Source organism: Monodelphis domestica, chromosome 5, assembly GCF_027887165.1.
Source record: "Monodelphis domestica isolate mMonDom1 chromosome 5, mMonDom1.pri, whole genome shotgun sequence".
Taxonomy (NCBI): domain Eukaryota; kingdom Metazoa; phylum Chordata; class Mammalia; order Didelphimorphia; family Didelphidae; genus Monodelphis; species Monodelphis domestica.
Window position 1 is genome coordinate 459549 of NC_077231.1, and position 27377 is coordinate 486925.

General features: G+C 37.3%; 2 protein-coding genes across 3 annotated transcripts in view; both read left to right on the plus strand.

The window, feature by feature from the left end:
• Positions 1–27309, plus strand: part of LOC130454281 (ankyrin repeat domain-containing protein 7-like) — a 48920-nt gene extending 21611 nt beyond the window's left edge. The window contains exons 7-9 of the mRNA XM_056797349.1: positions 12452–12615; positions 17050–17200; positions 17865–27309. Coding sequence (XP_056653327.1) covers positions 12452–12615; positions 17050–17200; positions 17865–17965 — 416 coding nt within the window. The 3' untranslated portion in view covers positions 17966–27309. The remainder of the gene's footprint in view (positions 1–12451; positions 12616–17049; positions 17201–17864) is intronic.
• The window catches only part of LOC100032444 (titin homolog), a 281885-nt gene that overhangs the window by 182083 nt on the left and 72425 nt on the right, over positions 1–27377 (plus strand). The window lies entirely within an intron of this gene.

The window sequence follows — 27377 nt, forward strand, 5'->3', positions numbered from 1 at the left end:
TAAAACTCTTTTGAGGAAGACTGGTTATTCTGCCCCCCTCAGGCTGAAGGGACCAAAAGGATCTTTGTGTTAGAAATGGGGTAGGGACAGTCTGTTCGGGGGGGGGGGGGTTACTAACTCTTGCTAGGGTCCTAAAATAATAGGGTTATATGGCAAATGGTACTCTGAGAATGACACATTTAATCTCCTCCCACACAATGGCAAACATGCTCTCCTCCAAAATGACCCAAAGGAAAACTTTATAACCTCTGGATCTGGTCAGTTGAATTTCTATAGAAGAGAAAGTATTTTCTAATTCAGTTTCTAACACCTCATCTTGCCAGCTTCCTGCAGTCTGGCCATTTGCAATCTTAATGACCCAGCTTGTAATAATAAAATAATCTGACTTTGATTTTTTTTACAAAGCAATTTTACCCAATACCTAGTGAGAAAGTAAGGGTGAGCATAATGATTGTACCTATTTGAATGGTGTTAAAACAGAGAAGCAGAGGGCATAGATGAACTTCTCGTGCTCTCGGAGCAAAAAGGGAAAACTATCAAGTGTTTTTTTGCTACATTACATACACTCTCTATCAGTAGCAAGATATGAGCTGTATAAACTCTTCCTAAGGTTGAAGTTGGGAGAGAGAGAGCGAAAGCGAGAGCAAGAGCGAGAGCGAGAGTGAGAGTGGGGGGGGGGGGGGGGGGTAAGTGTATATTAGTGTTTGGAGCAGGAATCGGGGAGTCTCACAATCGGGGAGAGACAGACAGACAGACAGACAGACAGACAGACAGAGACAGAGAGAGACAGAGACAGAGCCAGAGAGAGACAGAGAGACAGACAGAGAGAGTGTGTGTATCAGAGCAGAGACAGACAGACAGACAGTGAGACAGGGAGATAAAAAGAGAGACAGAGAGAGAAAGGAACAGAGATACAGGAGAGGGAGAAAGAGACAGACAGAGAGAGACAGAGACAGAGAGAGAGAAACAGAGACAGAGAGAAAAAGAGAGACAGAGACAGACAGACAGACAGACAGAGAGATTTTTAAGTGTATCTTAGTGTTTGGAGCAGGAATCAGGGAGTCTGCCCACCCCACCCCATCCCCAGTCACGCAAATGAACAGAAAGGAAGGAATTGTGAAAAAATGCAGACAGAATGCAGCCTTTATGGTTTGTCCTGCCCACGACGGGCCAGCATGCTCAGGTGAGGGACACGAGCTCGGCACTGGACCCGATGGACAGTTGAACTCCAAAAGTCGAAGAAATGAACACAATGCTCTTCTTCACTCAGCACCACCTGAGTGTTCCCTTTTCTTGATGGTTCTCCCTCTTCCTTATGCCTCCAAGATTCCCAGCACTTCCTGAGTCCTGGGACTATTCCTCAATGATCGATTCGATTCGAGGTGGAGTCCCAGTCAAGGATGTACAGAAACATTCAAGGAGAAACATTCTTTGCCACATTTTCGTGTCAGCCCCATAGGCAGGCACTTTCCCAAGGGGAAGAGTCTGGGCTGAATTTTTCCAGTTTAACTGGGCTTTCAGGTTCTCTTTGGGGTCTGTCTCTCTTAATCTGGGTTTCTCAGGTCCCCTTTGAATTATTTATGGAGCCTCCTAACAGGCCTATTAGGATCCAACAACTAAGGAAAGGGAGATGGTTTGTTTAGCCACATTTGAAAATTAGGATCATGAATTGTGGGAAACTCCCTGGGGAAAAGTTTCTGTTTCTGCCAAGAGATATTTTATGGCTTTCTCTCTGAGACGGGTCTTTCAACCTCTCCCTGAAGGGCTCGTAGCTTCCACTGTTTCCTACTGGGAGATCCAGAAATATTGATCTGAAATGACTAGTATTGTTCCAATTGCTATGCTAGCATTGAGAATAATACACTGCTATTCCTCATTCCACACACTACTTCTGCCTAAAAAATGTCCATTCCCAATGAAAGGTTTTCAATTTCTCTAACTGTTCAGGTGTCACTTATACACCTGAGAAATGAATCTCACTTTTACACTCGTAAAAATGGTATGTCTACATCTACATACAAGAAATAAGCAGCACTGAAGGGCAGAAAAAGAGAAGTTGTTCATCTACAAATCGTATATTTTTCTCATGTTAAATACATATACAATTTGAAGCTCAATTCTTTTAATTCTCAAGGCAATTTCTAATAAAACAATTATATCAAGTGAGCTCATTGAAGAGGTAATGTCTGTGAAGTTTATCAATGAAGAAAATTGTAATCTAGAAGACTGAATTAAATATATGATGAGTGTGATTGAAGGAGTATGACTCATTAATGATGTAACTAGGCATAAATGATGTGTTCAAGGAAGATATCAGAATGTAGACACTGAATTCATGAAATACAAAGTAATCGTTAACATTTTCTACACAAGCCAAAATCCTAGTTCATATATAAATATATATTCATGTTAGGATTTTAAAAGCTTAATAGAATGAGGGAAATGACTAAGATGTAAATCTAGTTGTACTGATTTGCAACTATAAACTATATTTGCTTTCCTTAAAATATTCATCTGACATTCACTGACTTTGCCTTAATTTCTATTCACTAACAAATTGGTAAATTTTGTTATTTGATAGGTAAGTGTACTAGTAATGGCACTGCTTAATCCACCATTTCAACTCAAAAAATGGTCATTTTCTTTTGAATCAGAAGAAGGAACGAACTATTACCATGAAACTCAAATCTTCATTGCTTTGGGGAAAAGTTGAGAGTGGCATGCAATATATATTTTCATGATAGTAAGATCCAACTGTGTTTACTAAAGTGAGAACCTTTTTTCTTGAGTTTTACTCATAGTGGTGAACACCTTGCAAAATGAATTTTCATACAAATTATCATGTCAAAGGGGAACCAAATTCTCTTGAAGACTGAATCTTCTAGAGCTCCACTCCTGGGACCCTAGTCATCTTCTAGTCATTAGCACTTCCCTGGGAGCAACCTCTTCCTTCCGTGCCCTTAGTTCTTTTGTCCTCTACTGTATATAGAAATTGTGAAGAACCTCAATTTTGTAAGAACAAAATTTGCAAAATTTTGGTACTTTAACAAATTGTTATGTTCTGGGGTTGAGCATTTCCTAGTTATTATACCGGTTACTTTGGTGTTTTAATTCAGGGTTATGGTAGAAAAGGCACAATTTATCCAAAACACTGGATTTAAAAAGACTTTTTATGCCCCCGAAAACTGATACACAATTTGCTTAAAGAAAGCAATCATAATTTTCATAATTTCATAATAACAATCATAATCTCAACTCCTTGCATGACTTCATAGATAATACTGTGGTGGGAGAGCTTTGGGGTAAAAAAAAAAACCCAGGTTCAGGACAGGTACCCATTGCAAGAATGCAAGACTCCAAAACCCAGCTTAAAAATAAAAAGATAAATTAATTAATTTAAAAGTCATGTTGAAATGGACGGGAGACTGTGTGCAGGGGTTTATATATCGAGACAGTAACAAAATGAATATTTCCTTTCTATTTGGTCAATTCCAAACATTATTCCTTGGTTACAAAAATCATATTCTATTCCTCCCTCCTCCGGCCCTTCCTGTAACCAATGCACAATTCCATGGGGTATTACATGTGACCTTGATCAGAACCCATTTCCATGTTGTTGATGTCTGCACTAGGATGTTCATTTAGAGTCTACATCCCCAATGATATCCCCTGAACCTATTTAAGCAAGCAGTTGTTTTTCTTCCGTGTTTCTACTCCTACTGTGTTTCCTCTGGATGTGGGTAGTGGTTTTTCTTGTAGGTTCCTACTAGTCGTTCAGGATCACTGCTTTGCCACTAATGAAGATGTCCATTACATTCGACTGTACCACAGTGTATCAGTCTCTGTGTACAATGTTCTCCTGGTTCTGCTCCTCTCCCTCTGCATCACTTCCTGGAGGTTGTTCCAGTCTCCATGGAATTCCTCCACTTTATTATTCCTTTGAGCACAATAATATTCCATCACCAACAGATACCACATTGTGTTCAGCCATTCCCCAATCAAAGGGCATCCCCTCCTTTTCCAATTTTTGGCCACCACAAAGAGCGCAGCTATGAATGTTCTTGTACAAGTCTTCTTTCTTATGATCTCTTTGGGGTACAAACCCAGCAGTGCTATGGCTGGATCAAAAGGCAGACAGACTTTTAGCGCCCTTTGGGCATAGTTCCAAATTGCCCTCCAGAATGGTTGGATCAATTCACAACTCCACTGACAGTGAATTAATGTCCCAACTTTGCTACATTCCCTCCAGCATTCATTACTTTCCTTTGCTATCATGTTAGCCAATCTGCTAGGTGTGAGGTGATACCTCAGAGTTGTTTTGATTTGCATCTCTCTGATTGATTATAAGAGATTTAGATACTTTTTCATGTACTGATTAATAGTTTTGATTTCTTTATATGAAAACTGCCTATTCATGTCCCTTGCCCAGTTATCAATTGGAGAAGGCTTGATTTTTTGTACAATTGATTTAGCTCTTTGTAAACTTGAGTAATTAGACCTTTGTCAGAGGTTTTTGTCATGAAGATTTTTTCCCAATTTGTTATTTTCCTGTGAATTGTGGTGACATTGGTTTTGTTTGTGCAAAAACTTTTTAATTTGATGTAATCAAAATTATTGATTTTACATTTTGTTATTTTTTTCTAACTCTTGCTTTTCTAACTCTTTCCTTTCCCAAAGGCCTGCCATGTATACTATTCTGTGTTTGCCTAATTTACTTATCATTTCCTTCTTTATGTTCAAGTCATTCACCCATTCTGAGTTTATCTTGGTGTAGGGTGTGAGATGTTGATCCAAACCTAATCTCTCCCATACTGTCTTCCAATTTTCCCAGCAGTTTTGTTCAAATAGTGGGTTTGGGTCCCCAAAACTAGGATCTTTGGGCTTATCAGAGACTGTCCTACTGAGGTCACTTTCCCCAAGTCTATTCCACTGATTCTGCTTTCTGTCTCTTAGCCAATATCATATTGTTTTGATGACCACTGCTTTATAGTATAGTTTGAGATCTGGGACTGCAAGGCCTCCTTCCTTCACATTCCCCCCACACACACACACACACTATTTCCCTGGATATCCTTGATCTTTTGTTCTTCCAAATGAACTTTGTTATGTTTTTTCCTAATTCAGTAAAACAGTTTTTTGGAAGTTCGATGGGTATGGCACTAAATAGATAACTTCGGGTAGGATGGTCATTTTTATGATGTTAACTCATCGAACCCATGAGCAGCTATTGTTTTTCCAATTGCTCAGTTCTAGTTTTAATTTTGTGGAGAGTGTTTCATAGTTGTGTTCATATAGTTCCTGTGTTTGTCTCAGCAGATAGAATCCTAATTATTTTATATTGTCTAAAGTGATTTTGAATGGAATTTCTCTTTCTAAATTCCTGCTTCTGAGATGTGTTGGAGATATATAGAAATGCTGATGACTTATTGGGGTTTATTTTGTATCCTGCAACTTTGCGAAAGTTGTTATTTCTACTAGCTTTTTGGTTGATTCTCTAGGATTCTTTAAGTAGACCATCATGTCATCTGCAAAGAATGATAACTTGGTCTCTTCATTGCCAATTTTAATACCTTCAGTTTCCTTTTCTTCTCTGATTGCTACAGCTAGTGTTTCTAATACAATGTTAAATAATAGAGGTGATAATGGGCATCCTTGTTTCACTCCTGATCTTATTGGGAATGCCTCTAGTTTATCCCCATTGCAGGTGATGTTGGCTGATGGTTTTAGATAAATACTGTTCGTTATTTTTAGGAAAGACCCTTCTATTCCTATACTTTCTAGTGTTTTCAATACAAAGGAGTGTTGCGTTTTGTCAAAGGCTTTTTCTCCATCTATAAGCATGTGATTTTTGTTGATTTGCTTGTTGATATGGTCAATTATGTGAATGGTTTTACTAATATTGAGCCATCCTAGCATTCCTTGTATAAATCCTACCGGGTCATAGTGAATAAGCCTCGTGATCACTATGCTGGAGTCTTTTTGCTAGTATCCTATTTAGGATTTTTGCATCAATGTTCAGTAAGGAGTTTTCTTTCTCTGGTTTTGATGTACCTGGCTTTGGAATCAGTACTCTATTTGTGTTATAAAAGGAATTTAGTAGAACTCCCTCTTTGCTTATTATGTCAAATAATTTGTATAATATTTGGATTAGCTGTTCTTTGAATGTTTGATAGAATGCTCTTGTGAATCCATCAGGCCCTGGGGAATTTTTTTAGAGTTCTTTGATGGCTTGTTCCTTTTTATTGATATAGGATGATTTAAGAATTCTATTTCTTTTTCAGTTAATCTAGGCAATTTATATTTTTGTAAATACTCATCCATATCACCTCAATTACCATATGTGTTGCCATATAATTGGGCAAAATAGTTTTTAATGATTGCCTTAATTTCCTCTTCATTCGAGGAAATTTTTATCTATGATCATCCCTTTCATCTATCATCTCCCTGTTCATCTATGATACTGTTAATTTGGTTTTCTTTCCTTTTTTAAAATTATATTGACCAGGAATTTGTCTATTTTTTAATATCAGCTTCTAATCTTATTTATTAGTTTAATAGTTCTTTCACTTTCAATTATATTAATCTCCCTTAATTTTTAAGATCTCTAATTTAGTTTTCTTCTGGGGATTTTTTATTTGATCACTTTCAAGTTTTCTGATTTGCCTGTCCAATTCATTGACCTCTGCCCTCCCTAATATGGTAATACATGAACTCAAGGATATAAAATTTCCCCTGAATATCGCTTTGACTGCATCCCATAGATTTTGAAAGGATGTCTCATCATTGTCATTTTTCTTCAATGAAATTAATTGTTTCTATGATTTGTTCTCTAAGTAACAATTTTGAAGAATCATATTTTTTAATTTCCTATTAATTTTTTAATTGACTCTCCATGTACCCTTACTGATTATTATTTTTATTGCGTTATGATCTGAAAATTTCTGCATTTGTTTTTTATGTTTTTATGCCCTGGTACTGTTAAAATTAAATTAGTTTATTGACTGAAAGTATTATTTTTAGAGGTTTATTAAAGAATTAAGAATTAAAGAAAATACAAAATAAGAAAGCATGTGCTTAGGGCACAGAGCCCATTCACAGCCACTCACATCTTGCCTGCCTGTAGGGATACACTTAGAAGCTTAGACACTTAGAAGCAGAAGCAGAGACAGTCAAGTAGGGGGTATAGTCAGTTTAAATACAATTTTTGTTCTCAGCCCAGGTGGGAATTTAGGTGATATCATAGGGAATTGGGGGAACTGTCAAGGACTTCTGGGGATTGAAGTCAGGGGTTCAAATCTCCATTTCTACAGAACATGGTCAATCTTTGTGAATGCACCATGTTCTGGTGAAAAGAAGGTATATTCCTTTTTGGTTGGCCAGGACCATGAAAGATGGAAAGGAGTGCTCAGCAAACACGGCGTGGGCAAAATGAACAACAACGGCCTACTGCTACTCAGCAAATGCTCAGAGTTCGAACTCACCATCATGAACACTGTGTTCAGAATGGAGAACAAATATAAAACAATGTGGATGCACCCACAATCAAAACAGTGGCATCTCATTGACTACATCATTGTACGCTGGTGAGACATCCAGGATGTAAAGATCACCAGAGCCATGAGAGGAGTCGAATGCTGGACAGACCACCAATTGGTTAGAGTGACTCTTCAGATGTGCATTGTGCCTCGCCATCCAAAACACGCCCAGACAGTTCGCACATTTTACAATGTGAGTCGTCTTAGAGATCCATTTTATTTGCAAACATTCCAGTCTTGCCTGGACAACAAGCTGTCTGCCAAGGGACCACTCACTGGAAACTCAACCAAGAAATGGAACCAGTTTAGAGATGCAGTGAAGGAAACATCAAAGGCAGTCCTAGGCCCCAAATAACGCAACCACCAGAACTGGTTCGAGGAGAACAACAGTGCTATTGAAGAACTATTGAGCAAAAAGAACAAAACCTTTATGGAGTGGCAAAATAACCCAAACTCTGCTCCTAAAAAGGACAGATTCAAGTCTCTCCAAGCCACGGCGCAGTGTGAGATCAGGAAGATGCAAGACCGATGGTGGGGGAAAAAAGGCAGAAGAAATCCAGCATTTTGCTGATACGAAAAACTACAAACAATTTTTCAGTGCCCTCAAGACTGTCTATGGGCCATCAAAACCCACCACCACTCCCTTGCTATCCTCTGACGGTGACACTCTCATAAAAGATAAAAAAGGCATCAGCAACAGGTGTAAAGAACACTTCAGTCAGCTTCTCAACCGACCCTCTTCAGTTGACCAAAGAGCCCTTGACCAGATCCCCCAAAACCACACCATTGAACAACTTGACGTCCCTCCTTCAATAGAGGAAGTCCAAAAAGCCATTAAACAAATGAGTCCAGGCAAGGCACCCGGTAAAGACAGGATCCCAACCGAGGTGTACAAGGCCTTAAATGGAGAGGAGCTCCACGCATTCCACATAGTGCTGACCAGCATATGGGAAGAGGAAGACATGCCCCCAGAACTCAGAGATGCCTCCATTGTAGCCCTATATAAGAACAAAGGTGCATGAGCAGCCTGTGACAACTACAGAGGCATCTCACTACCTCCACTGCCGGAAAGATCCTCGCCCTTGTTATACTCAACAGACTCCTGTCATCTTTCAGAGCAGAACCTGCCTGAGTCACAATGTGGCTTCCGACCAGATCGCAGCACCATTGACATGGTCTTCACGGTGAGGCAAATGCAGGAAAAATGCCTTGAGCAGAACCTGCGTCTCTACATTGTCTTCATAGACCTGACGAAGGTGTTCGACACAGTGAACAGGGATGCATTGTGGGTGATCCTCAGCAAGCTCGGTTGCCCAGCAAAATTCATCAAACTGATCCAGCTCTTTCATGTCGACATGACAGGGGAAGTCCTATCTGGTGGAGAGACTTCTGATCGCTTCAACATCTCCAATGGTGTGAAACAAGGCTGTGTCCTCACTCCAGTACTATTCAACCTATTTTTCACCCAAGTATTACGACATGCTGTGATGGATCTAGACCTGGGCGTCTACATCAAATACCGACTGGATGGCTCACTCACTATTCGACCTTCGCCACCTGACTGCAAAAACAAAGACAACAGAGAGACTCATCCTGGAAGCTCTCTTTGCAGATGACTGTGCTCTCATGGCCCACCAAGAAAATCATCTTCAAACCATTGTGGACAGGTTCTCCACCACAACAAAACTGTTTGGCCTGACTATCAGCCTCAGCAAAACAGAGGTGCTGTTCCAACCTGCAACAGGGAGGCCAACGAACCAGCCGTGCATTACAATCGACGGCACGCAGCTTTCTAACATCAACACTTTCAAGTACCTGGGCAGTACCATCGCCAATGATGGGTCCCTAGACCACGAGATTAATGCCAGGATCCAAAAGGCCAGCCAGGCACTCGAGCGGCTGCGCTGCAAAGTCCTCCAACACAGCGGTGTAAGCACTGCGATGAATATCAAAGTGTACAATGCAGTGGTCCTCAGCTCGCTCCTGTACAGTTGTGAGACATGGACACTGTACCGGAAGCACATGAAGCAGCTGGAGCAATTCCACCAACGCTCCCTCTGGTCAATCATGAGGATCCGATGGCAGGACCAAATCACCAACCAGGAAGTCCTCAACAGAGCCAACTCCACCAGCATCGAAGTCCTGGTCCTCAAAGCCCAGCTACGATGGTCTGGACACGTCATCCGCATGGACCCACAGTGAATACCAAGACAGGTATTCTATGGTGAACTGTCAACTGGACTCAGGAAACAAGGCCGACCAAAGAAAAGATTCAAGGATCAGCCAAAGTCCAACTTGAAGTGGGCTGGCATTACACCAAAGCAACTAGAACTCGCTGCCTCTGACAGAAGCAGCTGGCGAACCCACATTCACCATGCCGCCACCACCTTTGAAGATGAGCGACGTCGACATCTTGCCGATGGCGTGAACTCCGACACCAGGCCACACCCGCACCTCCCGTAACAACTGGCGTCCCAGGCCCCATGTGCCACACACTGTGCTCCTCAGCCTTTGGACTCCAAAGCCACATGAGGGTACATCAATAGATGATAATGCACAAAGACAATAGTCATTCTCGGTCACCGAGAGACTACCACTATTTTTCTCCATATATCTATTAACTCTAATTTTTCTAGGATTCTGTTCTCATCTCTTACCTCTTTCTTATTTATTTTTTTTATTTTATTTATCTAAGTTTGATAGTGGTAGGTTCAAGTCTCCTACTAGTAGAGTTTTACTATGTATTTCTTCCTTCTATTATACATACATGTTGATTACTTATATTTCCTCATTGTCTATATTCCCTTTAATCAGGATGTATTTACCTTCCCTATCCCTTTTAATCAGATCTATTTTTACTTTGGCTTTGTCAGATATCATGATTGCAACGCTTGCCTTCTTTCTATCAGTTGAGTCCCAATAGGTCTTGCTCCAACCTTTAATTCTAACTTTGTAGGTATCTACCCACCTCTGGTGTGTTTCTTCTAGGCAACATATGGTAGGATTTTGGATTCTAATCCAATCTCCTATTTGTTTTCGTTTTATGGGTGAGTTCATCCCACTCACATTCAAAGTTTTGATCGTCACTTGTGAATTCTCCAGCATTTTGATATCGTCTCCTAGTTCTGTCCTTTCTTCTTTTGCTATATCCTTTTAAACCAGTGGTTTACTTCTAATCAATCCCTTTAATCCCTTCCCTTATTGTTCCCTTCTTATTTTTCTTAGGGTCTGTTTAAGTTCCCTACCATTTTGTACTCCCGCCTCTGCCCCCCTTAGTTTTCCCTTCTCACTTTCCCTGTAGGATAAGATAGAGTTCAAGACACCAATGGATCTAGATGCCCTTCCCTTTAGAATTGTTTTCATTGAGAGTAAGGTTTAAGTATTACATATTAGCAATCTCTTCCCCTCCTTCTTATAAGAGTATTTGTCCCCTCCTCTTCCCATGTGTATCTTTGTGTGATAAAGATTATCCTATTTATTTTATTTCGTCAATTATCTCTTGGTGTCATCTTTGATCCCCCTTTTTCTTTTTTTGCATATCATCTTAGAGCACTCATTACCCCAATCTCTTCCTGTGAATGGTACTTCTAATTACTACTATAATAGTGAATATAATTTTAATTATTTTATTATATAAAATAAAAATGATTGATTGATTGATTAATAAATTATGTAATAATAAAATAAAACATTATTTTATTTGGTCATTTTCAAACAGGGGCTGGGGGATCTAACTTTCCCACACTACAAAGAAAACTATTTCATTCTATGGAATCCTTAGACTAATCAAAAATAGCAAAAGCAAAGCCAAAAATAAAATTTGAACTGAAGCAGCAAACTGTTTAATAATTATTTGAGTAAACATTTTCATTTGGTTATTTCCCAGAGTATCTTTCCTTCAAATTCTCATTCTTCATGGATGAATTGGAGATTTCCTGTATTCCTGTAACCTTTTAGGCAAAAGAATGAAGATAAAACAATGAAACTGGGGGCGGGGAGGGGGACATGAAGGCAAGCTGAAAGGAATGCAGGAAACTGCCAGCACAGTCTATTTGGTTTACTAATTATGAAAGTTCTTTAAGAGAAAATAAAAAAGACTTTATTAATGAGACAGTGGCCAAGCATCAGCTGATTTTTCTCTCACCTACTATGCTTAAATAGCTCATTTCAAAAGCTTACATATGCCAGGCTACCGCCTGAAATGCCTCTTCAAAGACAGAAAACCATTGTCCATATGATTGATCCACTAGTGATAAGACACAATGGATCGGATCCAAACCTCCAATCTGGTTTCATCTCCAACTCGGACAATCTGAAAAACACTGTTTATTCATTAAATGCTGTTGTACAAAGAAAGTTATTACTTGTAGCTACTGAAAGAGCAGGGTAAATAGTTAAAAACAACTTATCCAACCAATACAAGTAAGCGGTCCTTTGTTCTTCTCTACCAACACTGTGGATGTGGATATTACTAATTTTTAAATATTTATCTTTACTAGAAAAAGCTGAATTATCTATCTGGCACAGCTCCCCATTCCAGGAAGAATCTATTCTCTTAAATCAAATAATCTAAATAATAAGTTGCTACAAGAACCACATATAAATTACAAATTATCCAAGAACTAAAATAAAATGCATTTCACTCAAGCTGCATAGAAACAAATATAATTTTTAGAGACTGTATAACATTCATCAGCACGTTTCAGGATAGAACAGATTAACTTCTTTTTACTTACTATATTTGTAACATATTAAATCAGTTCAACCCAATCCAAGTAAATATAGGCAACTTTAGGACTATGAGCACTGATAACAAATGAGAGAAGCAGTAAGTTATTTGTGTAATTTCTGCTCTTGTATTATTTATTTCCTTGAAATGATAGATTCTTTCATGTACTCTTTATTTTTTAATATAGTAGATGAAAAAAGGAGCATTGTCAAAAGAGAATTTAGAGAGTCTCTTGGCCACAACCAATCAGATAATGAAAAAGATGTCACAGATTCCCTTCCTGTCCATCCCTTACCTGGAACCTTTTCAATGCCTGTCCAGAAGATATCTGCTCCTCTGGACATTAATAAGGTAATTCTATTTGCAATGCTGCTTACCCTTCTTTCTGTATTTGTTCAGCTTTTATCCTTTCCTCCCATGCTCATGTAACCACTTCATGAAGATGACAAGAATTCTAGAAATGGAAGTCCTCAACCATCCTATCAAAAGAAAACTCATGGAACTTTAAATATTGAAAATCATACAGCACTGATGGGTCCAGATGACAATTCATATGTGAACTGTCAGGGAGAAGATGGGTTAGGGAGTAGTCACAAGAAGAACAAGTAGAAGACTATGAAGATGAAGCGTCAGAGGAGCAAGAAAGTGAGGAATAAAAGGAAACAGAAGATGAGGAGGAATTCAGTCAAGATGACCATGAGGATATAGATGGGGAAGATGAGTCAGAATATATAGATAAAGGAATGAAAAGGAAGTCAAAGCAAAGATTTGAAAATATGGAGAGAAAAGAGGGTTTGATTAATCAGCAGACTCTCTTCATACTACTAAATATGATAAGAATGAAAACAAATGTAAAAAAATTAAAGAAGACAAGTAATGAACAGTCCTATGTAATTTCCTCTGTCAGTAATAATGGATATTTATGGAGACATAACTGCAAGTTTATATGCCACTTCTCTCAAGGTAAAAATTTGCTATTCCTCAGAGAAGTACAAGATTTAGATCTAGGATAAATCTCAAAGTTTCGTAACTCCATCCCCTTAATTTTAAAGCTTTAAAATTGTGTTGTTCTGTTCTAGTAGGTAAATTAAAGGAAGAAGAATATGTGGAAAATATTTTAGGCCATAATAATTGTTTTCTTTTATTCAAACCAAAATAGCTACCATATATATTACCTAAATGCATAGAATTTATGAAAATGGAATTTTTGGTTAATCTTAAGCTGAAAAAAAATTATTTCCAGTAATAATGGAATAATAGTGAGGGAAGGAACTTTAAAATGGCAATTTGTATGTATATTTACTCTCTTTTAAAATGTATATATACTGTCCCTAAGGTTGTATTTTAAAAAACACTCAGATAAAGATTATTCTGGAGTATTGTTATTGGGTCTTAGCAGTTTTAAACTCTAAAGAAAAGAAAAGAAAAGAAAAGAAAAGGAATTTCCTTTTTTGTGACCAATTTTAAGCTCACCTCCTTTCATTCTTCACATTAACTCCGAATCTTTTTTTTTAAAACACTTACCTTCTGTCTTGGAATTACTACCGTTTATTGGTTCAAAGACAGAAGTGTCAAAGAGGGTTAAGGGACTTGCCCAGGGTCACACAGTTAGGAAGTGTCTGAAGTCAGATTTGAACACAGGACCTCCCATCTTTGGGCCTAACTCTAAATCCACTGAGCCTACCAGCTGCCCCCATGAATCTTAAAGATAGTAATTAACAACAACAACAACAACAATAAAACCATTAAAATCAGAAATAGAAAAAAATAAAAAATCAGAACTTGAGTACTAATCTTAGTATTATCCTAGATTTTCTATCCTATTTTTAATCTATATATTTTCTAAATTTTAATCTCTTGCAGGGTCTAAATAACCTATAATGCATTGTAGACCATATTTAAAAGTGGGGAACAGTCCAATCTCAAATCCAAAATCCAAGTTTCTCCATTATATTTTAAGAGCAGTCAGGATTATCCCAAACATTATTATTTAAATTTCAATATGCTGCACATTTGTAAAATATATTATATGCAAATTGCAGTCTTACTAGAAATTCAGAAACAGAAAAAACCTAGTCTGAAGCCCAGTGAACTGTATACTTTAATGGATATAACCCATCCACAAGTCTTTTAAGTTTTTCATCACTTTTGAAAAAAATATTTGAAAAGTTAACAAGGTTATTAATAAATCTACTTGAAGTATTTAGAAGATTAGTATTGTAATGAAACAAAAGTTAAAAATCCATTTCCTCTTTGTCTGTTTATGTTTCCATCAAGCGTATTAGCTATCATTTCCTAAATGCATCCACAGGTTAGCTGCCTCAGGACCTTTCCTTACATTGTTCTCTGTGTTTAGAACATCATCTTTGCCCTCCTTTTTGTCTTCTGAAATTCTTCCTTCTACCAATCTTTGAAGCCTCTAATCAAATATAACCACCCATCGAAAGATTTCATTGACCCTGCTAAGTCCTCAGAGCTCATTCGCTCTAAAACATTTCACACATTCTTCTTTCTCTCATATTTATTTGTTCATATGTCTTAGAAGACATGCATGAAGTACCTCCTCTGAGCCATGTAATGTGCTAAGAGCCAGGAACATACACTTGAATAAAGACAGTCCCTGCCACCAAGACTCTTACAATCTGGTGCAGAAAGACAACATACAACTCAAAAGAAAACCAAGAATTGGGGATTAGAGGAAAGATAGTATGCCCTGGAACACAGTGGAGAAGTCGACTAAGTCCCACATGGTGGAGCCAAGTGAGAAAGGAGGAATTGTCTGGGCAGAGCTCCCTGCTTAAGTGGAGGTTTGAGAGTTCAGGGCTCTACCCTCCAATTGGGAGAGATCTTCCTTACTTGATTATTGGTGAGACTAGGAACTGCTTATTTATTCTTTCATTTTCCTCAGTTCCTTGTACTTGAATATGTTGAAGAATTAAAATACTTATCAGCATATGTATTGCTATGAATTAATGTTTCTCCTTAGGGAGAAGAGTGTTTTTAATGATTATTTATTTAATAATTAATTGAAAATATTTTTCCATGGTTACATGAAACATATTCTTTCCCTCCCCTCTTCCCAGTCTGCTCCCAGAGCCAAGGACCAATTCCATTAGGTTTTACATGTGTCATTGATTGAGGTCTATTTCCATATTATTGATATTTCACTAGGGTGATCGCTTAGAGTCTACATCCCTGATCATATCCCCATCAAACCATGTGAACAAGCAGTTGTTTTCCTTCTGTGATTCAGCTCCCACAGTTCTTCCTCTGAATGTAGATACGTTCTTCCTCTCAAATCGCTCAGATTGTCCTGGCTTGTTGCATTGCTGCTAGTAGAGAAGTCAGTTACATTTGATTGTGCTACAGTGTATCCATCTCTGTGTACAATGTTCTCCTGGTTCTGTTCCTTTCACTCTGCATCACTTCCTGGAGGTTGTTCCAGTCTCCATGGAATTCCTCCACTTTATTACTCCTTTGAGCACGGTAGTATTCCATCACCAACAGACACCACAATTTGTCCGGCCATTCCCCATTTGAAGGGCATCCCCTCATTTTCCAGTTGTTTGCCACCACACAGAGTGTGGCTAGGAATATTCTTGTGCGTGTCTTTTTCCTTATGATCTCTTTGGGGAACAAACCCAGCAGTGCTATGGCTGGAATTGCCTTCCAGAATAGTTGAATCAATTCACAACTCCACCAGCAGTGCATGAATGTCCCAATTTTGTCACATCCCCTCCAACACTATTACTTTTTTATGTCATGTTAACCAGTCTGTTAAGTGTGAGGTATTGTACCTGAGAGTTGTTTTGATTTCCATTTTCTGATAATAAGATATTTAGAATCCTTTTTATGTGTTTGATAGTTGTGATTTCTTTATCTGAAAATTGCCTATTCATGTCCCTTGCCCATTTATGAATTGGGGAATGACTTGATTTTTTTGTACAATTGAATAAGCTCCTTATAAATTTAAGTAAGATTTTTTCACAATTTGTTGCTGACCTTCTAACCTTGTTTGTATTGGTTTTGTTTGTACAAAACCTTTTTAATTTAATTGAAATCAAAATGATCCATTTTATTTTTTGTAAAATTCTCTATCTCTTGCTTGGTCTTAAAGTCTTTCCTTTTGCAAAAATATGACAACTAAATGATTCTATGTTCACCTAATTTACTTATACTTTCTTCTTTATATTTTAAATCATTCACCCATGTACTAGGGCCTAAAAACGTGACAAACAAATGTAAATGAGCTGAAATAATAAATGCAACCTTTTCACATCATAATACAATGAAAGTAATAATAAGCAAGTGTACAAGGAAAGGCAAATCATAGAAACATTGATACATTCATTGCAGAGAATGACAATGAAGAAACATCATATCAAAATTGATGGGTTGTAGCTAAAGCTATACTCAGGAGGACATTTATAACCCTGAGTTGCATACATTAACAAATCAGGTAGGGAAAAGGTCAACGTATAGGGAATGCAAATTTAAAAAAAAACTAGAAAGAGAACAAATTAAAAATCCCCAGATAAAAACTAAATTGAAATCCTAAACATTAAAGAGAAATTAATAAAGTTGAAAGAACTATTAATAAGAAGGTTTTCAATAATGCACATGTCTAAAATGATTGGAAAATCTAATACTTTGTGTGAAGTATTGGTTAGAGCCATCAACATCTTGCAGATATAACATGTTAGACACTTTTGTATTATATATGCTAGCAATAGATTAAAGGAAGTTCTTTGAGGACATTACACATTTCATTCTCATTGAACGTAGGAAGAATTAATGGACACAGAAGAGGAACCAAAGAATGATGGCATGTTAATGGTCAATAATGCCACTAGAGAACAAAGACATGGTGAAACTCCAAATTCTCCGAGTGAACTTGGAGCTCACAGCATGTCACAGAAGTGTGCTGTTAGAAAAGGTAAATTATTGTTTTGATAGGACCTGTGATTCTGTCATTGTAAGAAATTGCCAGTGAGGAAACCTCTACCCATGCAGACTAGAAACTGTTCTATAGCTTATATTCATAGGGAGCTGACTGGGGGGCACTAGAACGTTCCATGACTGGCCCCTGGTCACACAGAAATCTATCAGAATTGGGCCTTGAACCCAGGCCTTCTTACTTCCAAAGGTGGCCCTGTCTCCACTATGGCATGCTACCCCTTCAAGCTATAGAATAGGCTTGGAAAACTGTCCATTGGTAAATTGCCATCGTAAACCCAGAAATGTGATGTGTTTTGACCTAACTGTGAAGTATGTTGAATATTAACATTCTTTTTGTTTTTCATTCTTTTTCCTCACAATATTAAGTGTGATTAGAAAAAACAGCTTTTGTGATAAGATAGTCTCATAGAAAATTTCCACTTAGCTCCAAATTTCTTTCTTTGAAAGACCCTACTTTATCCACAATCCCTGAATCCAAATATCACTGACTTCATTGGTTTCTTCTCCAGAAATTTTTTCTATTCTCGTATTCATGTAGTTTCTGCTGAAGTTGTTATAACTAGATCTATTTTGGAAGTTTTCTAGTCCCCAGCAGCATGTATCTTAGTTATTAATATGGTTTTTTCATCACAATTTTGCAGATCTGATGTCAGCATTCACAGGGGGAGAGGAAGAAGATGCAGAATCACCCTGGGATTCAGAGGTATTTCCTATTATTCTGAACTGTCAATATGGAGTGTGATTGTAAAAATTGTATTTCCTATTTACTCCATTACTCAAGTATTGCCAATAGCTGTGGTGCCTCAGAAGTGCAGGTTTCAGAGCTGAAAAGGACATGAATACTCTCTAGTCTAAATGCTTGTTAACACCTGAGGAAGCTGACCGCCACAGAAGCCTAGGTCTCACAACTCATTAGGGATGGAGGCAAGAAGAGATTCATGAGTCCCCAGCTTTCAGGCCATGCCCTTTCCACTCCCTCCCTCTATGCCTCACCACCTTCCCAAGACCAGTCACTGCTGCACTCCTTCATTCGTTAGTCACCCAGTCATTCAGTGAGCAAATGCCATTGGGCCGTGTGCTGTGGCAGGAATTCACTGATATTCAATCAGGTACCTGCCTCCCTCCAACATGAGTGCCTCTAAGGGATGAGGCCAGACAGAGGAACATCAAAGACGATTTCATGCTCCCCTACAATCAAATGACTGCACAACTTGTATGCAGAAGAGGAGGTGACCAAAGGGAAATGTGGCGGCAGTGATGGTGAATCCAGAAAGATGTCCTCAGAGAGGAGGCGATAACTAGGGCTTCATGAAAGGGTGAAGCTCTGATGGACAGAAGGAAGTAAAGATGCAAGTGAGGATTTTACAGAGCGGGGGTTGGCAGAAGGCCTCTCATAGGGAATACGAATTGCTCTGAAGTGATCGCTTTAGGATTTTGGACAAGATTTGTGTAAAGGAGCCTCCTCATGCAGGATAATAATATTTTGATCATTTGTAATTGTAGGAAACCTGTTTGTGATCATGATAAATGAACTGGAGCAGGGGTATGTTAAAGGCCAATAGATGTCGATTTAATAAGCTTGAATAAGCTGAAGGGGATGAAATAAACTAGAGTGATTGTGGAAAGAGAAAAGGTTAAATAATACCTTGTTCATTTTATTTCATTTTGAGACAAAGATCATTATTAGAAATGTTACTTTCTTAATTCAAAATTCATTGCAAATTTAAACGAAGGAAGCATTTCTATGTCTGAAGAAAAATAAGACATTAACACAAATGAAATCACAAATCTCTATTTTAACTTACTTTTCTATATATCTACAAAATAAAAATCCTCATCCTCCCTCCTTTCAACACATAGGATAATGTCAGGGAGACCAACATATTCATATAGATGAAGTCTTTCATGTTTTATCTTTCTATTCTCCTTCTGGAGATGAATTCTCATAAATTCCAGTATTCCTTTTGTGGTTGTGTATAATGTTCTGCTGGTTCTACTCATTTCACTGTTCATTACCTCAGAAAGTTCTTTCAGGTTTTTGAAAAGTCAGTTTATTCATCATTTCTTATGATGCATTAGTATTCCATCATATTCATGTATGATCATTTGTTTAGCCATTCCCCAATTGCGGGTTTCCCGTCAGTTTTCAATTCTTTTCATCACCACCAAGATGGCTGCTATAAATGTTTTAGAACATCTGGATTCTTTTACTCTTTCCCCAATCTTCTTGGGAAACAGACCCAGCAATACAATATGTGTACAGAGGTTCATAAGGCTTGGGTGTGACTCCAAATTACTCTTTACAATGATTGGAATCAGTCACAGTTCTACCAATAATGCTTTAGCATCCCCATTTTCCACATCCCCTCCACTTGTTCATTTTAGAGAAAGATTGAACAGTCTGAAGTGATTACTCAGCTACAAAGAGAAATGGGGAAGTTAGAAAGAGTTGGGGGGGGGTGCATGCTTACAGGTGACTTTTTGATGTTAGTTCTCAGAAAACACTGATTCCATAGACTGCTAGAATTTCAGAGACTTGAAAGGGAGTAAAGTTAGGGAGTTCCCCCTGTCTTCTGGCAAAAGGAGGTCAGATATCTGGATAGAAGAAGAACCCCTCCTGTAATTGTGATGGAGGCAGAGTTGAAGGGATCACCTCGCAGCTTTATACAGGAAATGATCAAAGACAGAGGAATGAATTGTGAAGACAGGAAAAGGGCAATGATTCTGCCTATACTCGAGAAGTATATATAAAATAGAGAATGAAAACGTTCTTTTTTATTAGCACATATATAAATAATCACAAGAGGTTGGGTGGCCATTGTATCTGTTCAAGACATCAAGCGTGAGCACAGGCAATAATATGAAGGGAAAAATATGTCATCAGTGTGGGAGACCTTTAGAGAGGGGAGTAATTGCATTGAATATGCAATGGTCAACAATGAATTGTACAGTACAGTAGACTTGGGTGATGTGATTAGGTGAAAATTTTCCTTTGTGTGATATTTGGGGAAATATTGGGGAGTGTCGAAAGGATAAGGTCCTCTCTTTTCCCAGAGACCACACAAACTCACACACACACTATAAAACCTTGAGCAGTTTGTACTTTCTAGGCTCCCCTCAATATTAGCGCTCCATGGATTGGCTATTATACCTGTGGCCCCAAATACTGCTTTCCCCTCCTATACTGTTAGCATGTAGGAAAAGTATTTTAAATGTATGAAGAAATATTTTAACTCAACTCGCAATAATTTCTGAAACAGGATAAAAAATTGTTATGACAGTCATGATAAAATTTTATACTCCATTTACTGAACATTTCCTGACTTACAATTTTATCATTATTGCATCATTTCTGCTTTAAAAAGGGCACGCCAGACTTCCAGGCTAACATAGCTGCAGTGTGGTAGCAAAAGGCTTCCTCTCTTCACTGTACTAATTGCCTAAGGCCTTAATAAATGAATATATTTTGAGAGGTGTCTAGAGTGTATGGTTGACAGGCTGGGGGGGGGGTGCATCAGGACCCCTCTCTATATGTTGCTATTACTAGGACAAAGAGGGGAATTCTCAGTAAAGATGGATTCCCAGAGAATGGGCTAGTTATGGTCTCTTGACAGGGGTCATTGAAAGAGTGCGCAGATCACCCACTACACTAAATCCTCAAAAGACAACTTCTAGGAATGTAATTGCCAAAGTCAAGAACTTCTAAGCTAAGGAGGAAAGGCAAGAAGCCAGGAGACAATTCTGATATTAAGGAACACAAATGAGGACTGCACAGGATCTGGCAGCCTCCACACTAAAGGACTGCAAGGCTTAGAAAATGATATTCAGAAATACAAGAGAATTGTGTCTACAACCAAAGATCACCTACCCATCAAAACTGACTCTATATTTTCAGGGGAAAGTATGGGCATTCAACAAAATAGAAGATTTTTGTCTACCCTTTGATCCGGCTAAAGCACTGCTGGGTTTGTACTCCAAAGAGATAATAGGGAAAAAGACTTGTACAAGAATATTCATAGCCTCACTCTTTGTGGTGACAAAAAAATTAGAAAGTGAGGGGATGCCCTTTGATTGGAGAATGGCTGAACAAATTGTGGTAACTTTTGTTAATGGAATACTATTGTGCTCAAAGAAATAATGAAGTGGAGGAATTCCATGTGAACTGGAAAGACCTCCTGGAATTGATGCAGAGTGAAAGAAGCAGAACCAGAAGAACAATATACACAGAGACTGATACACTGTGGTACAATCAAACGTAATGGACTTCTCTACTGGCAGCAATGCAATGAGCCAGGACAGTTTTGAAGGACTTGTGAGAAAGAATGCTAGCCACATTCAGAGGAAGAACTGTAGGGGAGTAGAGAGAGAAAACATGATTTTTTTAATCAATAAACTACAATTTATAAAAATACAAATCTCCCACTTCAAAAAAGAATCCCCCAAATCAAATGAAATGATAAGCAGTTTGAACACCAGAAAGGATCTGCTGGAAGCCATAAAAAGCAGGATAGAACAAACTGAAAAGGAAAATCAAAAGATCATAGTGAAAAACCAGTCTTTAAAAACTCAGATTCAGCAAATAGAACTTCATGATCTCATAGGACAGCAAGAATTAATAAAAGCAAAGTCAAAAGGCTGTGACAAATGTGAAGGAAACATAAATATCTCATTGAGAAGATGACAGATTTGGAAATCAGGTCAAGGAGAGAAAATTTGAGAATCATAGGCCTACTGGAAAACATGGAAACAGAAACCTTGATATCATATTACAAGAAATTATCCAAGAAAACTGCCCTGATATTCAACAAGAGGACAAAATAGACATTGAAAGAGTCCACAGATCACCCACTACACTAAATTCTCAAAAGCCAACCCCCAGGAATATAATTGCCAAATTCAAGAGCTTCCAAGCTAAAGAGAAAATATTGCAAGAAACCAGAAGGAGACAATTCAGATATCAAGGAACACAAATCAGGATTGCACTGGATCTGACAGCTTCCACCCTAAAGGTCTGCAAGGATTAGAATATTATATTCAGAAATACAAGAGAATTGAGTCTACAACCAAAGATCACCCACCTACCCATCAAAATTGATTATATACTTCTAGGGAAAGCATGGACATTTAACAAAATCAAAGATTTCCAAGTATTTTTAAAGAAAAGAAGAGAACTAAATGGAAATTTTAATGCCATAATACAAAATTCAAGAGAAATGTGAAAAAGTAAACAAGAAAGGGAGGGGGATTTAAGGGCTTTAAAACAAAGGTCAAATTATATATATTCCTACATGAAAAATATTTATAACTCCCAAAAATGTTGTTGGAAGAATTATTCATAGGCAATGGTGGGGGTAATAAGTGATTCAAGATGATGTGTAAAAAATGAAAGGAGGGAAATAGTATATGGCACCTAGAAAAATGTGAAGGAATAAGGAAAATGGGATAAATTATACTGCATAAAAGGGCACATGGAAGGGAGGAGGGGGAACTGATATAAGGAGAGGCAGAGGGTGCTAATAGGTAATACTTAAACCTTCCTCTCAGTGGAATAAACTCTGAGACAGAAGAGCATATACATCCATTTGGGGTTTCAAATTCTATAAGTTGAGAGGGAAAACAATAGGGGTGTGGGGTAGGGAGTACCAGAAGGGAGGGAAAAAGAGGGGAGAGCAAATTTATTAGACCCTGAAGAAAAATAAGGGAGGAATAAGAAAGGAGGGGAGTGGGAGGGGAAATAAAATAAGGGTAGAGATTAGGGGATATGATTAAAAGCAAAACATTGGTGTAGAAGGCAATAGTGAAAGAAGATAGGGCAGGACTAGGAGAGGAAATCAAAATGATGGGGAATGCACAGGTAGTAATCACAACTCTCAATGTGAATGGGATGAACTCACCCATAAATGGCAGCAAATAGCAGAGAGGATTAGAAAACAAAATCCTTCCATACAATGTTTACAAGAAATTGTATGTCTACATACACAGGGTAAAGTTTAATGTAGCACAATCTATTGGGCATCAACTGAGAAAAAGAAGGCAGGAGTTGCAATCATGATATCTGGCAACGCCAAAATAAAAATAGAACTGATTTAAAGAGACAGGGAAGGAAATTGCATCCTGATAAAAGGCAGTATATACAATGGGGAAATATCAGTATTCAACATGTATACACCAAATGATATAGTATCCAAATATTTAAAGGAGAAACTACTGGAGTTTAAGGAGGAAATAGATAGTAAAACTAAACTAGTGGAAGACCTGAACTTTCCTCTATCAGATATAGATAAATCAAACAAAAAATAAATATGAAAGAATTCAGTTATGTGAATGAAATCTTAGAAAAATCAGAGTTAATAGAAAAATGGAGAAAAATAAATAGTGACAAAAAGGCACACACCATCTTTTCAGTGGCACATGGTAGTACATTCACAAAGATTGACCATGTACTAGGATATAAAAACATGGCAAACAAATACAAAGGGCAGAAATAATCAATGCCATCTTTTCAGTTCAAAATACAATAATAATAATAGTCAAGGTACATGGAAAGGGAAAACATAAATCCATTGGATATTAAATAACATGATTCTCCAAAACTGGTTGTTTAAAGAATAAATTCTGGAAACAATTAACAGTTTTATTGAAGAGCATGACAATGAGGAGACATCCTATCAAAATCCATGGAATGCATTCAAAGCAGTACGAGGAGGAATTTATATTCCTGAGTGCATAAATTAACAAATCAGGTAAGGGGTCAATGAACTGCACATGAAACTTAAAAATACTAGAAAGTGAACAAAGTAAAAATGCTCAGATTAAAAACTCAATTAGAAAACCTAAAAATTAAAGGGGAAATTAATAAAACTCAAAGTGAACGAACTCCTTAATAAATGAGACCACAAGGTGGTACTTTGAAAAAACAAATAAAATAGAAAAAGTACTGGTTAATTAATTTTTTTAAAAAGGAAAAAGGAAAACAAAATTCACAGTATCAAAGATGAAAAGGGAGACCTCACCTGTAATGAAGACGGATTTAAGGTAATTATTAAGCACTATTTTGAACAATTATATGGCAATAAATGTGGCAATCTAGGTGATATGGATGATTATTTATAAAAATATAAATTGCCTAGATTAACATAAGTAGAAAAAGAATACTTAAGTAATCCTGTATTGGAAAAAGAAATTGAACAAGCCATCAAAGAACTCCCTAAGAAAAAATCCCCAGGGCTGGATGGATTCACAAATGAATTCAATCAAATCTATAAAGATCAAATAACCCCAATACTATAAAAATTTTCAACAAATTAAGCCAAGAAGGAGTTCTACCAAATTACTTTCATGAAATAAATATGGTACTGATTCCAAAGCAGGCAGATCAAAGACAGAGAAGAAAAACTGCAGACCAATATCCTTAATGAACATAGGAAAGCCATCCACATAATTGAATGTATCAGTAACCAATCCAACAAAAATCACACAGTTATCTCAATAGATGCAGAAATAGCCTTTGACAAAATACAACACTCCTTCCCATTGAGGTCACAAGGAAGTATAGGAATAGAAGGGCCTTTCCTAAAAATAATAAACAGTATATAAGGCCATCAGCAAGCATAATCTGCAATGGGGATAAATTAGAAGCCTTCCCAATAAGATCAGGAGTGAAACAAGGATGCCCCTTATGACCTCTATTATTTAAAATTGTACTAGAAACCCTAGCAGTAGCAATCAGAGAAGAAAAAAAATTGAAGGTATTAACATAGATGAAGGAGAGACTAAACTATTACTCTTTGCAGATGATACAATGATCTACTTACAGAATACTAAAAAATCACCTAAAATGCTAATGCAAATAACAAGTTTAGTATTGTTGCAGGGCACAAAATAAAGCCACAGGAATCATAACCATTTCTTTATGTTTCCAACACATCTTAGCAGCAAGAGTTAGAAAGAGAAATTCCATTTAAAATTACCCTAGGTAATATGAAATATGTAGGAATCTATTTGCCAAGACAAACACAGAAACTATAAGAACACAACTTCAAAACACTTAACACCAATGAAAAGTAGATCTAAACAACTGGAAAAACAATTGCTCATGGGGGTAGTATGAGGTAACATAATAAAAATGACAGTCCTACCCAGATTAATTGACTTATTCATTGCCATACCTATTTAACTACGAAGAAACTTTTTTAGTGAATTGGGAAAAATTATAACAAAGTTCATCCAGAAGAACAAAATATCAATAACATCAAGGGAAATAATAAAAATTAAAATGTGAAGGATGGGTGGCTAGGAGTACCAGATCTTTAACTGTTCCATAAAGGAGTGATCATCAAAACAATATGGCGCTGGCTAAGAGGCAGAAGGGAGTATCAGTGGAATAGACTTGGGGTAAATGATCTCAACAATATAGTGTACGATAAATCCAAAGATCCCAGATTTAGGGACAAACATCCACTATTTGACAAAAACTGCTGGGAAAATTTGAAAACAGTATGGCAGAGATTAGGTTTAGTTCAACATCTCATACCCTAAATACACAAAAGCATTCAGAATGAGTGAATGACTTAAATATAAACAAGAAAATTATAGGTAAATTAGGTGAACATAGAATCATTTACCTGTCACATCTTTAGGAAGGAAAGATTTTTTAAGATCAAGAAATACAGAATATCACAAAATATAAAACAAAATTTTGATTACATTGAATTAAAACGTTTTTGTACAAACAAAACCAATACAAACAAAATTAGAAGGTAAGCAACAAATTAGGGGAAAGTCTTTATAACAAAACCTTTGACAACAATCTAATTACTCAAATTCATAAGGAGCTTAATCAACTGTACAAAAAAAAATCAAGTCATTCCCCAATTCATGTATAGGCAATGGACATGAACAGGAAATGTTCAGATAAAGAAATCAAAATTATCAATGAGCACAAAAGAAAAGGTTCTAAATACCTGATAATCAGAGAAATGAAAATAAAAACAACTCTGAGGTACCACTTCACACTTAAGAGGCTTGCTGTTATGACATCAAAAAAATGTAATAAACATTGGAGGGGATGTGACAAAATTAGGACATTCATGTACTGCTAGTGGAGTTATGAATTGATCCAACCATTCTGAAAGGCAATTTGGAACTATGCTCAAAGGACTTTTTAAAGACTCTCTGCCCTTTGATCCAGCCATACCACCGCTGGGTTTATACCCCGAAGAGTTAATAAAGGAAAAATTCTTCATACAAAAAATATTTATAGGCACACCCTTTGTGGTGGCAAAACAAAAATGAAAATGAGGGGATGGCCTTAGATTGTGGAATGACTAAACAAATTGTGGTATCTGATGGGGATGGAATACTATTGTGCTGAAAGGAATAATGAACTAGATGAATACCATGTGAGCCACAACGACCTCCAGGAATTGATGCAGAGTGAGAGGAGCAGAACCAGGAGAACATTGTATGCAGAGACACTGTGGCACAATGGAACATAATGGACTTCTCTACTAGCAGTAATGCAATGATCCAGGACAATTCTGAGGGACTTATGAGAAAGAACACTATCCACATCCAGAAGAAGAACTGTGGAAGATGAAACACAGAGGAAAAACAACTACTTGATCACATGGTCTGGTGGGGATATCATTAAAGATGTAGACTTTAAATGCTCACCCTAGTGCAAATATTAATCATATGGAAATGAGTTTTGATCAATGGCACATATAAAACCCAGTGGAATTGCTCATTGGCATATGGAGGGGGTGGGAAGAGGGGAGAGAAAGAACATGATTCATGTACCCATGGAAGAATATTCTAAATAAATTAATTTAGTAAATAAACTTTAAAAAGTGAACTCCAGCCTAAAAGAATTCATTTGAATGAATAAATATGCCTGTGTAGCATAAACTGGAAAAGTATACATGTGAAGTTGTCCTTTTGCAGAAAATGTTATATAAAAATGTTTATTTTACATTCTGTAGAACTCTCATTTTTCTCTAAGTGGTGGTAACTCTTCATAATTTACTAGAACACATTTATTTCTGCTCTCTGCAGTGAACTTCCTAACTATTTTGTTGATCTTTTCATTGCTTAAAGAGAGTCTTTGAAAATCTACCCCCAAAATCTATAAGACAGAAATCTGTAGTCACCAA